Source organism: Myotis lucifugus, unplaced genomic scaffold (genome assembly GCF_000147115.1).
Source record: "Myotis lucifugus unplaced genomic scaffold, Myoluc2.0 scaffold_10, whole genome shotgun sequence".
Taxonomy (NCBI): Eukaryota; Metazoa; Chordata; class Mammalia; order Chiroptera; family Vespertilionidae; genus Myotis; species Myotis lucifugus.
Genome location: NW_005871058.1, coordinates 8,436,593 through 8,451,681, shown reverse-complemented (window position 1 = coordinate 8,451,681; position 15,089 = coordinate 8,436,593). Strand labels below are relative to the sequence as shown.

The 15,089-nt window shown below is 46.2% G+C and overlaps 1 protein-coding gene and 1 non-coding gene across 2 annotated transcripts; one reads left to right on the top strand and one right to left on the bottom strand.

Annotated features, from left to right (window-relative positions):
- Window positions 1–1,077: 1,077 nt before the first annotated feature.
- C1R (complement C1r) lies at window positions 1,078–9,453 on the top strand. Its single transcript, XM_006084187.3, has 11 exons — window positions 1,078–1,321; window positions 2,045–2,273; window positions 3,840–4,032; window positions 4,337–4,483; window positions 4,585–4,781; window positions 5,079–5,226; window positions 5,337–5,458; window positions 6,206–6,284; window positions 6,639–6,794; window positions 8,043–8,117; window positions 8,578–9,453. Coding segments are annotated over exons 1-11 (2,118 nt in total). The 5' UTR covers window positions 1,078–1,319; the 3' UTR covers window positions 9,348–9,453.
- A 3,080-nt stretch (window positions 9,454–12,533) lies between these two features.
- On the bottom strand, window positions 12,534–12,634 carry LOC111824990. Its single transcript, XR_002828096.1, has one exon. It is a non-coding gene; the product is annotated as a small nucleolar RNA SNORA70 (small nucleolar RNA).
- Between the last annotated feature and the right edge of the window lie 2,455 nt (window positions 12,635–15,089).

Genomic DNA, 15,089 nt, shown 5'->3' with positions numbered 1-15,089 from the left:
GTCATGGGTCACGCCATGGGTCAGCCCTGCCATAAGATGTATTCCTCAGCTCCGACATGTAAGCCTGCTGAAGAAACCCTGCACGTGCCTGCTCTCACTGCATTCAGTGAGGACTTGTTGCTGCCTAACGGAGAACTGCTCCATCTTCATGAGTCCTTACAATCCATCGCCTAGGAAAGTGCCTGGCACATTACGTAGGTGGCCCATTAAGGAGGAATGAGTGGGTGGGTGGGTGCAGGGATAGAGGAATTAATCTAATAAGGGAAACAAGCAGGATACACGACAAAGGCCTCAGACCTCAGGGCCCTGCTCTGCAGCCCGAGCCTCCCAATGGAATTCATGCCATAAGGCATTTGAACCATGGAGAGTTGATGAAGAAAGGCTCCCACAAACAGCAAACCTTTAAAACAGGACACTATGTCCTGGTGGACAGGAGGGACAAGAGCTCTCCTCCCTCCCAGGCGTCTAGCTTCCCCTCAAGTCACTCTTGGTCCACAGCCACTCCCTTCGCCTGGCCCTAAGCAACTGCGATGCTCAGGGGCTCAAATTCTTAACAAGATGCTGAGGCAAAGAGGCTGCCTCCGCCCACTCCCCAGCTGCCCTTGCTTCTCTAAAAGCCGATTTCATTGAGGAGGGGAGGAGGAGTCTTACAACAGACCCTCATGCAGCAATTCCTGTTCTATGTCTAGGTGTCATCCATGAGCAAAGTAAGCCAGGGTTCCAATGCAGCCAAACTCCATTTTCCTCTGTCCACACCCTTGCTGCCCTCCTCTACTCCTGTCACATCATCCTGGGTGTCAAAACTCTGGCCATTGCTGGACCAGGGCTGCTGTGACTAAGGGCAGGACAAACCCGGTGAATGGAAAAGGGCAGTCCAGAAAGGAGAGTCCCCTCAGCTGAGATTTCCACTGCACTTTGGGTGGGAATCTTGTAAACACAGCAGCAGTCCCTAGGAAGGTCCCTGAAGATAGGGAGTATTCAGATCAGACTTAGAAAACAAGAAGTTTGGGCTTCCAACCAAAGGCTTTTCTGTCCCTAAAAACTGACTCTTCCCCATGTAGGCCAACAGGTGGCAGCACTATCAGGGAATTCAAAACCAAAACTGAATGAAACTGGAAACAGATTTTTTTTTTTCAGTTTTGTTTATGCAAATAGTTCATTCCCTACAGCATTCCTCCGGGAAAGGTCCCCCTTCCCCCACCTCAGTCAGTCCCTCCCTCCCCCTTCTCTCCTCTGCATGACCGCTGCTCTCTCCCTCTGCACAGAGTGGATGAAGACGCTGTCAGGAGAGTCCAGGATCCAAAAACAGGACTTGAGAAATGTGAGTAAGGCTGACGGGGACCGAGGAGGGAGGAAGATACCAGAGGGGAGAACCCTGGGCATGGGAGGCAACGCTGCCCCCAAATATATTCAGAGAGACAAGAACAGCCTTCTCCTCCCCATATCCCTTATCTATTCCAATGTGCACATGCATGCACACACTCAAACTCATACTCCCCATCCCTTCCTGAGGACTAAAGGAGGCCTGAGACATATGAGGTGATGGCCACATCCTCTCCTTCCCCCCAGCTCATAGCAGGGGAGTGCCAAGATGGGGGAACCCACTCTGCTCAGTAGGGGCTCTTCTGTGCTACACTTCTCCGTACTCCACAGGCGGTTTCTCCCAGAGGCCTTTGCTGAGCCTTTGGGAGCCCTTTAAGAGAACCATGACTGGAAACCCTCACCCTCAATTAGCTGGTCCCAAGCCATCCCTATTCCAGGAATGGGAAGGGAGGGCTGGGGGGAGGGGGAGTGATGGTACAGGGCAGGGGAGGAGGATGGGGAGAGAGGTGAAGGCAGTTGACCTCTGGACTGGACTCTGGCCTGGGGAGAAACAATCAATGCAGCAGATGCAGAGACCAGCCTCCCCACTCCAACCACACTCACCTGGAACATGGTGAGGTCTAGAATAGGCAGAGGAAAATGCCCAGCGGTATGACTATCCCATCCCCCACCCCAGCCACTGCCCAAACAGCCCTCCAGACACCCTCTTTCTTTCTGGCAGGTGGCTTTTATACCTCCTGGCGTCAGTCCTGTTCTGCAAGGTGGGAGGCTCCATGCCCATCGCTCAGGATCTCTATGGGGAGGTGACTTCCCCTCTGTACCCCAAGCCTTACCCCAACAACTTTGAGACAACCACTGTGATCACAGTCCCCACGGGATACAGGGTGAAGCTTGTCTTCTGGCAGTTTGACCTGGAGCCTTCTGAAGACTGTTTCTATGACTATGTCAAGGTAGGAGGTCAGGTTGTGAGGGCAGAGGGAGAGCTGGGTGGCTCTGGAACATGAGGACTTGTGTTCTAACCACCCCGGTTATATTCCCCATCCGTGGACACAGTCCCAGCCCTGTTAGAGCTGATGGCCAAGTGGAGTTCTGGGAGTCGGCTGATACCATGAATGGTGTCCACCCGTTTTTAGAGGCCCTCAGTGAGCACTGTGGGGGAGAAACCCAGAGGAAGGAAGGTACAGTTCCCACTCTCAAGAAATGTATCATCTACAGCGGCGGTTCTCAACCTGTGGGTCGAGACATCTTTGGGGGTCAAACAACCCTTTCTTTCACAGGGATCGCCTAAGACCATCGGAAAACACATATGTAATTACATATTGTTTTTGTGATTAATCACTATGCTTTAATTATGTTCAATTTATAACAATGAAAATACATCCTGCATATCAGATATTTACATTACGATTCATAACAGTAGCAAAATTATAGTTATGAAGTAGCAACAAAAATAATTTTATGGTTGGGGGTCACCACAACATGAGGAACTGTATTAAAGGGTTGTGGCATTAGGAAGGTTGAGAACCACTGATCTACAGGATTCAGAAAAACCTTCCCCATCCATTTCCTTGATGGGAGTCTTTGAGAAATTTCTCTGCCTCAGTTTCCCTGTTTCCATGAAGAATATCACCATGACTTCCTGCCTCATCAGGAGCACAGGAACATGGGGAAGAAAATGTGTATGGTTATAGCTCAAGGACAGTAGACTCAGTCCCCTCTCCTCTGTAATAACTACGGGTACCCTCCCAGTCCCATCTTTCTGCATCCAATAAAAATGAGGTTCTAGATTCAGGATTCAAATAGAACCTACACACCTCCAATAAATATCATTCTCAGGAGGTGGTGAGAGAATAACATGAAAATGGTACGTCTTCCTATTTCAAAGGACTTGGGAAGTTTGCTGTGTTGGAGGGAGGGTCTCGGTGGCAGGGATAGTGAGGAACTGGGTTGGGGGAAGGGCATCTGCTTTTGATGGGCTAACGAATCATGAAGAAAGAAATAAGGAAAGCTGGGCGATGCTTGCTGATGCTAAAGCTGGAGGGCCCCTGCTGGGCCCCTGCGGCTCACATTCAGCTATGTGTATCAGGAGACAGGACTGGACATGAATGGTTTGAATAAAGTGAGGTCCAATAACAGGATAGAAATTAAAGCAGATCAAGCAGATCAGTCCAGATTCTAAGAATGAAGGAAAATAAAGGCTGGGTAGAGGCAATCAGGATTCCAGTGGAAGACTGGATGGGAAGGGGTGGGAATGAAGAAAAGTCTTGGGGAACATAAACAGGGGAGGGGCACAGGAGAACATGAAAAGAGTTAGCCAGTGGGAGACTCAGGTGCCAGATGAAAATCACCTAGGGAAGTGTGCAAGCCAGAGCCTAGCAGGTGGAGATGAGTTGGAGGCCATTCCAGAAGTGGGGCTTATTCACTCTTTGGACAAGATAAGGCCGACCATCACTGACTGTCCACATGGAACATGTCTCAACAGCCCTTCTTTCTACTCCTTGTCCTTCCTCCACCAGATTTCTGCTGATAAGAAAACCCTGGGGAGGTTCTGTGGGCAACTGGGTTCTCCACTGGGCAACCCCCCAGGAGAAAAGGAATTTATATCCGAAGGAAACAAGATGCTACTGACCTTCCACACAGACTTCTCCAACGAGGAGAATGGCACCATCATGTTCTACAAGGGCTTCCTGGCCTACTACCAAGCTGTGGGTGAGTGGTCCCCAGGTACCCTTTTTAAGGCCTCTGTCCTTTTGAATGGGAACTGGAAAGAGGGAATCTTGAGTACAAAGAAGCGGGAAGCCTGACCTTCCTTATTTTTCTCCTCAAGAGAGCTTTTTCCAGAAAAGGCATGCCATCCCCATTGGGTAGTTCCCAGAAAGCCTTAGAGAGGCCTAGAGGTCCAGGTGGGCAGGAGCTAACTTGGTCTTGTGGCCTCTGGTGAGAGACACTCTGAGACCAACAGCACTACAGAAGTCCCCTGGCAGGAATTTAATCCTTCCGGAATCTCTTCCAGACCTTGATGAATGTGCTTCCCAGCAAAACACAGTTGAGAAGAATCCCCAGCCCCTGTGCCAACACCTCTGTCACAACTACGTTGGTGGCTACTTCTGTTCCTGCCGTCCAGGCTATGAGCTTCAGAAGGATGGACATTCCTGCCAGGGTGAGGTTGGGTAGTGTGGGAGAGAGGTAAAGGCTGAACAAAGGTTTGCGGGGCCAGCCAGAGAGTCTCCTGGTGACCCCCTCCCGGCTGTGCTCTCACAGTTGAATGCAGCAGCGAGCTGTACACAGAGCCATCAGGCTACGTGTCCAGCCTGGAGTACCCCCAGCCCTACCCTCCTGACCTGCGCTGCAACTACAGCATCCGGGTGGAGCGGGGCTACACTATCCACCTCAAGTTCCTGGAGCCTTTTGAAATCGATGACCACCAGCAAGTACACTGCCCCTATGACCAGCTACAGGTACGGCCATCCCACCCCCAGAGAAACCCCTCCCTCTCCTTTCCATCCCCACTTGGTCCTTTTTATCCCTACTGCCTGCTGGATCCTCTGGCCAATTGGGACAGGAATGTCCAACATCACACATGGGCTGGGCAAGCTCCTATACAACTGGAAGCAGGTCCTGGGGATCCCTTTTCCCCTCCAGCTGAAAACAAACAATTATATAATTTATGGTATAAAGCAAGATTACCACCACCACCCCGAACCTGTGGGAAAATGTCTGCATTGGAGAGATGACCCTCCTTCCTACCCCACCAGATCTACACCAGTGGGAGGAACATCGGCGAGTTCTGTGGGAAGCAAAGACCCGCTGACCTTGACACCAGCAGCAATGCTGTGGATCTGCTGTTCTTCACAGACGAGTCAGGGGACAGCCGGGGCTGGAAGCTGCACTACACCACTTCAAGTAAGGTTGCCTGGGGGCCTCCTTCACTGACCAGCAATGGGGCAGGATCAGGCAGGGAGAAGGAAGGCAAGTGGCTCTGAAATAAACGTACCCTCTGGTCTCTGCCACAGTCATCAAGTGCCCCCAGCCCAAAACCCTAGACGAGTTCACCATCATCCAGAATCTGCAGCCTCAGTACCAATTCCGTGACTACTTCATCGCGACCTGCAAACAAGGCTACCAGCTCATCGAGGTAAGAGCCCAGGGCTGAGGGAGAGACCTGGCCCAGGAGTAATTCAGATGGACATATAGTACATAGGGAATACCGTCAATAATCTAGGTATATAAAAGCCTAATATGCAAAGTGTCCCCTCGGGAGTTTGACTGACCAGAAGTTCAATCTCTCACTATGACGTGTGCTGACCACCAGGGAGCAGGGCGGAATGAAGGGAGGTCCTGGCCAACAGCCAGCAGCCGCTAGGGACCCTACCCATGCCCAAATTTTGTGCACTGGGCCTCTAGTATTGTAATAACTAAGTATAGTGCCAGGTGAGTACTTGAATTATCAGGGGGATCACTTTGTAAATTATATAATTGTCTAACAACTATGCTACACACCTGAAACAAATATAAAATAATATTGAATATCAACTATAATGGAAAAACTGTTAATGAAAAACTGTTAAATAAAGTGGATAAATAAATAAAATTGTGGGGTTCAATTAGACTTCAGTGGAAATTGACAAGAGTCTAGAGAGAGGATTATTGGGTCTGACAATTGGCCCTTTCTCTGACTTTCTCCTGTATGACTCAGTGCTCCCATGTATAACTCTGGCCTGAGCATCCTGGCTAGGGAGAAGGATGAACGAGCCACATCCCCAGGGGTGCTGAGGTCTGAGAGTTTGAGAGCTGTATTTGCACTACCTGCCATGTAGGGAAGGGCAGGATGGGAGTTGCAGTGCCTCCTGTACTAATGGCACCTCTACCTCTGCTCAAACAGGGGAACCAGGTGCTGCCCTCCTTCACAGCTGTCTGCCAGGATGATGGCACGTGGCACCGCGCCATGCCCAGGTGCAAGAGTAAGTCACAAGTCAGGATGTGTCTCCCACCGCCCAGCCTTGGGGACCCAGGCTGAGAAGGGAAGAGGGGGGTCTGGAAGTAAGCCTCTCCCCAAAGACCCTCCCCTTGATTTCTTCTTTGAAGCCTATGGCCATCTCAGGAACCAGGCCACCCTCATCTCAACAGGATTGATGGACTCTGCTTGGAACTGAACTTCAGTCCATTTAGTTCTCATCCACCCCAGGTGCCCCCCAATAGAGAAACTTATTTCTCTAAGGTTCTCAGCCTGTTCTGTGGGTAGACAACTCACATTCCTCTCACCAAAGTTCCAGCCGTCATTGTCAGCTCTCATGTGGCCCTGTGTTCTCTCCCAGTCAAGGACTGTGGGCAGCCCCGAAGCCTGCGTAATGGGGTCTTCAAGTATACCACCACAAAGGGGGTAAACACCTACCAGGCCCGTATCCAGTACCACTGCAATGAACCATATTACAAGATGAAGACCAGAGATGGTAGCAGCGAGTCTGAGCAAGGTAGGACCCATGCAAATGGCAGTGTTTCTCTTCTATCTTCTCAAGACATCTTCTGAGATTTCTTCCAATAGAAACCCTGGGGAATATATATTAAAGTGGCTGCCCAATACACTAGGTTCAGGGTCCTAAAGTACAGTGCCAAGAGGCACCTAGTCATGTTGAAGAAGGAAACACCTAAGTGACAAAGAAAGACTTGAATCTCATAAACAGTCAGCTCCCTCTCTCCACCACCACCTCCATCACCATCACCACCTCCTCCATTACCACCACCATCACCATCATTACAACCATCACCACCCCCACAGCCACCTTCACCATCACCACTATCATCACCACCATAACCATCATGACCACCACCACCATACCACTACTAATGCCAACAACAAAACACCATCGTCACTACCAACAACACCACATAAGCACCACCATTATTACTATCACCAACACCGCCAACACCACCACATCCATCACCACCACTACAGTCATATCAGTGGAACCTCCCCCAGCGTTCTCCCCACATACGTCTCAGGCTGCTATGTTGTGATATTCTGCAGTTAGTTTTGCTAAATGACTCTCAAATTCATCTATGGTATCTTTAAAATTTTCTTTAAAGAAATCCCTTACTTCTGGTTCAAAACATGCAAAAAAAGAAAAAACCTTATATGTGGGTTATTTATGATGTTATTTAAGAGCTGGACTTTGAAATCAGACAACCCTTACTTTGCCTCTTGGTTCTGGAACTTATGTGGCCTTATGTACATGATCTAAGTTCAGTTTCCTCGTCTATAAAATGAGGAGGACACTGATGCACACCTGGAAGTGTCACTGGGGGCACTTAAATGAGACAATGCAGATAAGATGCTTAGCAACAAGCATGGCACATTGTCAGCAATCAGAAATGCAGCTGCCATTATTATCTACAATCCCACTATGAAGGCACCAAGACTCTGGTAAGATCTTGATATGCTCCTCCCAGTTTTTGTGTCTATTTTCACAAATAGAAATCACATTGTAGTTAAGTATTCTAATATTTTCATGTAACATTAAAACAAAAATATATGTATGAAGCCTCTTCACACTTTTTATGTTCCACCCTTATATATATTTGAATCTTTCCCTTGATCCCTGTCCATGCTGGTTCTGATTCTCCCCTGCCTCTTCCCAACACACTCAGTGCTCATTGACCTCTGTAACCTGGTCTCCCTGCCCAGCTCCTCCCAACCTGATCATAGTCCCTTCTCCCCTCAGGCACGTATACCTGCACAGCCCAGGGCATTTGGAAAAATGAACAGGAAGGAGAGAAGATTCCTCGGTGTTTGCCAGGTGAGTGGAAACCCTCTGGAGACATCCTTGGTGACTTTGCCACCGAAAAAGCATGCACAAAGAATGGAGGCAAAGTGAGTGGAGAGACACTCCAGCTTGAAGTTGAAAATAGACATGAGGAATAAGAGAGAAAAAGAGAGGATGTCCCAGGAGAAAGGGAGAGAGAGAAATACAAAGAATTGGATGCAGTCCTGACATTCCAGCATTTTTTTGAGCAGATGAGAAATCAGAAATAAAAACAGCAACAACAAAAATACATAGATAAAACAGGAAGAAATAAACAAGAACAAGGAGAACAGTCTGACAATAGGCCAGAGATGGAGCTGTTGGAATGGGAGGAGAAAGAGGAAAGGGCCCAGAGCCAGTAAGAAGGGATGAAAAGGGAATGGGTTGACCACAGGAGGGAAGAGGGGCTGGCCTAGAACGGACTTGTCCTTGACTTCCTGTCTCTCCTCTCCAGTGTGCGGGAAACCTGTTAACCCTGTGGAACAGAAGCAGCGCATCATTGGAGGGCAAAATGCCAAGATGGGCAACTTCCCCTGGCAGGCGTTCACCAACATCTATGGGCGAGGGGGTGGAGCCCTGCTGGGTGACCGCTGGATCCTCACAGCTGCCCACACTCTCTACCCCAAGGAACACAACGCACAAGCCAATGCCAGCATAGATGTGTTCCTGGGCCACGTAAACGTGGAAGAAATCACAAAACTAGCAAACCACCCTGTACGCAGGGTCAGCATCCACCCAGACTACCGCCAGGATGAGTCCCACAATTTTGAGGGGGACATCGCCCTCCTAGAACTGGAAAATAGTGTCACCCTGGGCCCCAACCTCCTCCCCATCTGCCTCCCTGACAATGAGACCTTCTATGATAGCGGCCTCATGGGCTATGTCAGTGGCTTTGGGATAATGGAGGAAAGGATTGCTAACAATCTCAGATTTGTCCGTCTGCCCGTAGCTAACCGAGGTTTGTGTGAGAGGTGGCTTCGGGGTAAAAATAGGAACGATGTGTTCTCACAAAACATGTTCTGTGCTGGGGACCCAACTCTAAAGCAGGATGCCTGTCAGGGGGATAGTGGAGGAGTCTTTGCTGTGAGGGATCCGAATACTGACCGCTGGGTGGCCACGGGCATAGTATCCTGGGGCATCGGGTGTAGCAGGGGATATGGCTTCTACACCAAGTTACTCAATTACGTGGACTGGATCAAGAAAGAGATGGAGGAAGAGGGCTAAGCCCTCATTTCACTAGGTCAGAATCCAGAGTGTGTAAAAAGAAAATTATTTGACTAGTTGTTGGTAACCACTAAGAATCCATATTAAAATCATTGATGCAGAAAAACACTGTGTGAAATAAATTATCTTTTCTATAATCCCATCCACATTCTTGATCTGAAACAACCCAAAGGTCACCTTTCTTTCCTCCAAGGATTGCAGAAGATATATTCCACAATCTCTAGTTGTCATTGTCCTCTTCCATTTTTATCATTTGATATTTGTATAAAACTCTTTCCAAATAAAATGTTATGAGAAATTCCAAAGTGTAAAATAAGTTAAACATAGTATTTAATAAATATAAAAATATTTAGCAAGGTCATATTTAAAATATTTTACTTAGAAAGTCAATGAGAATAATTAAGCGTATGCACACATTTACAACTACAGTTGTAGATCATTTATTTCTGTATTTTGTTTTGATGGTACAATATGAAGAAAATTCTGATTTTCCCACATACATAGTTGCAAATATAACAGCTTTTTTAACAGCTCACCTTCCAATGTCTATATATTCCTTAAGAGAGGAGTGGTGTAAAATTTTTTGTTTCCAATTTGAATCATTAACAATATTTCTAAATAACTTATGTTCCACCCATAGCAGATTACAACGTTACACATCCACAAGTGGCACACTCAAGGGGCAGACTCAGTGAGCACCAAAGCCCCACTGAAGCAAGTCCTGCTCCATAGCAGTGTTTCCTGCACAGCAGCTCTCCCACCGTAGTCACAGCTGGTCCTCACAGCCAATTGGCCGGGAGGTCAACTCCTCCCAGTGACACCAACAGCAATCAAGGCTCAGCTACAAGATAGTAGCACACAACCCACACAGGGGCACACCTAGAGTGCCCCACTCAGGTCTGGCAAGGCTGTGCTACGGGGCTCTACAGGACACCTACTGCACAAGGCCACTCTACCAATTCCAGGAGACAGCAGCTCTACCTAATTCATAGAAACAAACACAGGGAAGCAGTCAAAATGTGGAGGCAAAGAAACATGTCACAAATGAAAGAATGGAAGCAAGCAAACTACTGGGTACAGAATGGAAGCAAGCAAAACCATGGTTATAAGGTTACTCAAGGATCTTCATGAGACTTTCAAGGATCTTAGTGAGAATGTCAGACATGAAAAAGGACCAGTCATAAATTAAGCATACACTAACAGAAACCTATACTAATAAAAGGGTATATGCTAATTAGACCGGACGTCTTCCAGACATCCTTCTGGACAAAGCCATAGTGGCTGGGCCAAGGCAGAGGCACTTAGGGGCAATGAGGCTGGCAGGGGAGAGCAGTTAGGGGGATCAAGTCAGCAGGCAGGTGAGTGGTTAGGAGCCAGCAGTTCTGGATTACAATATTACATCCCTTGAGGGGTCCCTGATTGGAGAGGGTGCAGGCCAGGCTGAGGGACCCCCCCCCCCGCCCCCCGTGCATGAATTTCATGCACCGGGCCTCTAATAAATAATAATGTACAGGGATTCAACAGTAGAGTAGAGGATTCCAAGAATCAAATCAACAATTTGGAATATGAGGAAGCAAAAAAACACCCAATCAGAAGAGAGAAAAAAAAGAATCCAAAAATATGAAGACAGTGTAAGGAGCCTCTGGGACAACTTCAAGCGTACCAACGTTCACATTTCTTCTATTTGAAGAAGAAATCCCCTACCTGACGAAAGAAATGGACTTACAAGTCCAGGAAGCACAGAGTCCCAAACAAGAGGAACCCAAAGAGATCTACACCAAGACACATCATAATTAAAATGCCAAGGGTTAAAGACAAAGAGAAAATCTTAAAAGCATCAAGAGAAAAGCAGTTAGTTACCTACAAGGGAACACCCATACGACTGTCAGCTGATTTCTCAACAGAAACTTTGCAGGCCAGAAGGGAGTGGCAAGAAATATTCAAAGTGATGAATAGCAAGGACCTACAACCAAAATCACTCTACCCAGCAAAGCTCTCATTTAGAATTGAGGGACAGATAAAAAGCTTCACAAATAAGAAAAGGCTAACCCTAACCAGTTTGGCTTGTGGATAGAGCATCGGCCTGTGGACTAGAAGGTCCCAGGTTCGATTCCGGTCAAGGGCATGTACCTTGGTTGCAGGCATATCCCCAGTAGAAGGTGTGCAGGAGGCAGCTGATCGATGTTTCTCTCTCATTGATGTTTCTAACTCTCTATCTCTCTCCCTTACTTTCTGTAATAAATCAATAAATATATTAAAAAATTAAAAAAAGAAAAGGCTAAAGGAGTTCATCACCACCAAACCAGTATTACATGAAATGTTGAAGGGTATAATTTAAGAAAAGGAAGAAGAAAGAGAAGGAGGAGGAGGAGGAGGAGGAGGAGACAACAATAAATAAAAAATATGAACAATAAAAAGGCAACAAATATATATCTATCAACAATTATATCTAAAAAATCAAAGTAAATAAACAAGAAATAAAATGAACAAAATAACCTGAATAAAATAGAATCAGAGGCATGAAAGCATGAAACAGATTGACAAATCTCAGAGGGAAGGGGTGAGGAGGGGCAGGAAAAAATTAACCAAAGAACTTATATGCATATATGCATTATCTATAAACACAGACAATAGGGTGGTGAAGGCCTGGGATGGGGCAGGAACTGGGTGGAGAAGGGCAATGGGGGAAACAAGAGGGAACATCTGTAATACTCTCAACAATAAAGATTTTTTTTTAATAAAATAAAATAAAAAAGTGAAGAAAACAACCCCAGCCAGGCTGGCATGGCTCAGTGATTGAGCTTCGACCTATGAACCAGGAGGTCATGGTTTGATTCTTGGTCAGGGCACATGCCTGGGTTGTGGACTCAGTCCCCAGTGGGGGGCGGACAGGAGGCAGCTGATCAATGATTCTCTCTCATCATTGATGTTTCTATTTCTCTCTCCCTCTCCCTTCCTCTCTGAAATCAATAAAAATATTTTTTTAAAAGAAGAACAAAGAGAAAGCATAACACCTCCTGATTTCAAACTATATTACAAAGCTATAGTAATCAAAACAGTATGGTATTGGCATAAAAACAGACTCACTGATCAATGAAACGTAATAGAGAGCCCAGAAATAAACCCACATATATAAGGTTAACTAATTTTTGAGAAAAGAGTCAAAAATATACAATGGGGAAAGGGTAATCTCTTCAGTACATGGTTTTGAAAGGATGCTGCTGTTTGCAGCCATTGCACACTAGGCCCCATGGGGAAAAGAGCATGGTCGGCTTAATTGACTGCAGCGGGTTAACTAATTTTTGAGAAAAGAGTAAAAAATATACAATGGGGAAAGGGTAATCTCTTCAGTACATGGTTTTGAAAAAACTGGATTGCCACATGCAAAAGAATTAAACTAGGCCCTATTTTGGACCATTCACAAAAATCAACAACAAAAAAGTTATTTAATCTTAATAATTTGAGTTTAAGACCTGAAACCATAAAACTCCTAAAAGAAAACATAGGGGCTAAGCTCCTTGACATTGGTCTTGGCAATAACTTTTTTTGCCTGGCCAGTGTTGCTCAGTGGTTGAGTGCCAACCTATGAACCAGGAGGTCAGGGTTCAATTCCCGGTCAGGTCACATACCTGGGTTGTGGGTTCAATCCCCAGTGTGGGGCACGCAGATACTCAATAATTCTCTCTCATCATTGATGTTTCTATCTCTCTCTCCCTCTCCATTCCTCTCTGAAATCAATAAAATATATTTTAAAAATTAATAAATAACTTTTTTTACTTGACACCAAAAGCAAAAATAAGCATGTGGGACTACATTGCACTAAAAAGCTTCTGCTCAACACATTTGTAATACCTCAAACAATAAAGAAAAAAAATGTAAATAAAAAATATTAAAAGCTTCTGCTCAGCAAAGAAAACCATCAACAAAATGAAAAGGCAGCCTACCAGATGAAAAAAAATATTTGCAAACCACATATACAATAAGGGGCTAATATCCAAAATATACAAGGAACTCACACAACTCAATAGCAGAAAAGTAAACAGCCCAGTTTAAAAATGGGCATGCCCTAGTTGGTTTGCCTCAGTCGGTAGAGCATTGGCCTATGGACTGAAAGGTCCTGGGTTCGATTCCGATCAAGGGCACATGCCCAAGTTGCAGGCTTCATCCCCAGAAGGGGGCGTGCAGGAGGCAGCTGATCAATGATTTTCTTTCATCATTTATGTTTCCATCTCTCTCCTTCTCCCTTCCTCTCTCTGAAATCAATAAAAATATTTTTTAAATAAAACAAAATAAAAATGGGCAAAGAACCTGAAAAGACATTTTTCCAAAGAAGACATACAAATGGCCAACAGGTACATGAAAAGATGCTCAGCATCATTAGTAATCCAGAAGATGCCAATTCAAATCCAATGAAATATTAGTTCACCTCTGTTAGGATGGCTATTATCAAAAGACAAGAGATAAATGCTGGTAAGGATTGTGAAAAAAGGGAACCCTGGTACACTGCTGTAGGGAATGTGCACTGGTATAGCCACTATGGAGAACAGTATGGAGATTTTTTAATAAATTAAAAATAGAACTTGTCATATGATCCAGCAATCCCACTTTTGGGTATATATCCCAAAGAAATGAAAGCATTATCTCAAAGAGATACCTATACTCCCATGTTCATTGCAGCATTAGTCACAACAGCCAAGATATGGAAACAACCTAAGTGTCTGTCAACAGGTGAGTGGATCAGTAAAATATATTATATAATTATATACATTTAATTTTATATATATACTAGAGGCCCGGTGCATGAAATTTGTGTACTCGTGGGGGGGAGGGGTGTCCCTCAGGCTGGCCTGTGCCCTCTTGCAGTCCAGGAGACCTCAGGGGATGTCTGACTGCCAGCAGGGAGTAGGCCTAAGCCTTTGGACATCCTTAATACTGCTCTGGAGGCAGAAGAGGCTCCTGCCACCACCACTGCGCTCACCAGCCATGAGTCCGGCTTCTGGCTGAGCAGCGCTCTCCCTGTGGGAGCACACTGACCACCAGTGGGCAGCTTCTTCATTGAGCGACTGCCCCCTGGTGGTCAGTGCATGTTATAGCAACCGGTCGTTCCACCATTGGGTTGACTTGCATATTACCCTTTTGTTAGATAGGATAGAATATTACTTAACCTTTAAAAACTAAGAAAATTCCGTCATTTGTGACAACGTGGGTAAATCTGGAGGGCATTGTGTTAAGTGAAATAAGCTAGTCAGAGAAAGGCAAATATTGCATGATATCACTTACATGTTGAATCCTTTTTTTAAACAAAAATGTCAAACTCATAGAAATAGAGAATAGAAAAGTTGCTGCTGCGGGTGGGTAGATAGGGAAACAAGGAGAAGTTGGTAAAAGGGTTACAAATTTTTTCTATAAGCTGAATAAGATCTGAGGATATAATGTACAGCATGATGACTATATGTGGTAATACTATCTATACTAATAAAAGCCTAGGTGGCCCTCATGTGCAACGTCATCACAAGATGGCCACTACAAGATGGCGCCACAAGATGGCCGCCACAAAGATGGCAGCCACAAGGTGGTGGGGCCTGGCATCTGTTCCGCATAGTGAGGCCTGGGAGTCCGCACAGCGTGCGGAGGAGGCCGGTCCTGGCAGAGGAGGTGGGTTGCAGCAGGGGAGGGCAGTTGTGGGTATTCAGGCAGGGAGGGGAGGGCAGTTGGGGGTGATCGGGCTGACAGGGGAGCAGT

What these genes read in the sequence shown, in the direction of transcription:
- C1R (XM_006084187.3), top strand. An exon ending in GGCCTACTACCAAGCTGTGG is followed by an intron (nt 4,033 to 4,336) that starts GTGAGTGGTCCC and finishes AATCTCTTCCAG; the next exon opens with ACCTTGATGAATGTGCTTCC. An exon ending in GATTCCTCGGTGTTTGCCAG is followed by an intron (nt 8,118 to 8,577) that starts GTGAGTGGAAAC and finishes TCTCCTCTCCAG; the next exon opens with TGTGCGGGAAACCTGTTAAC.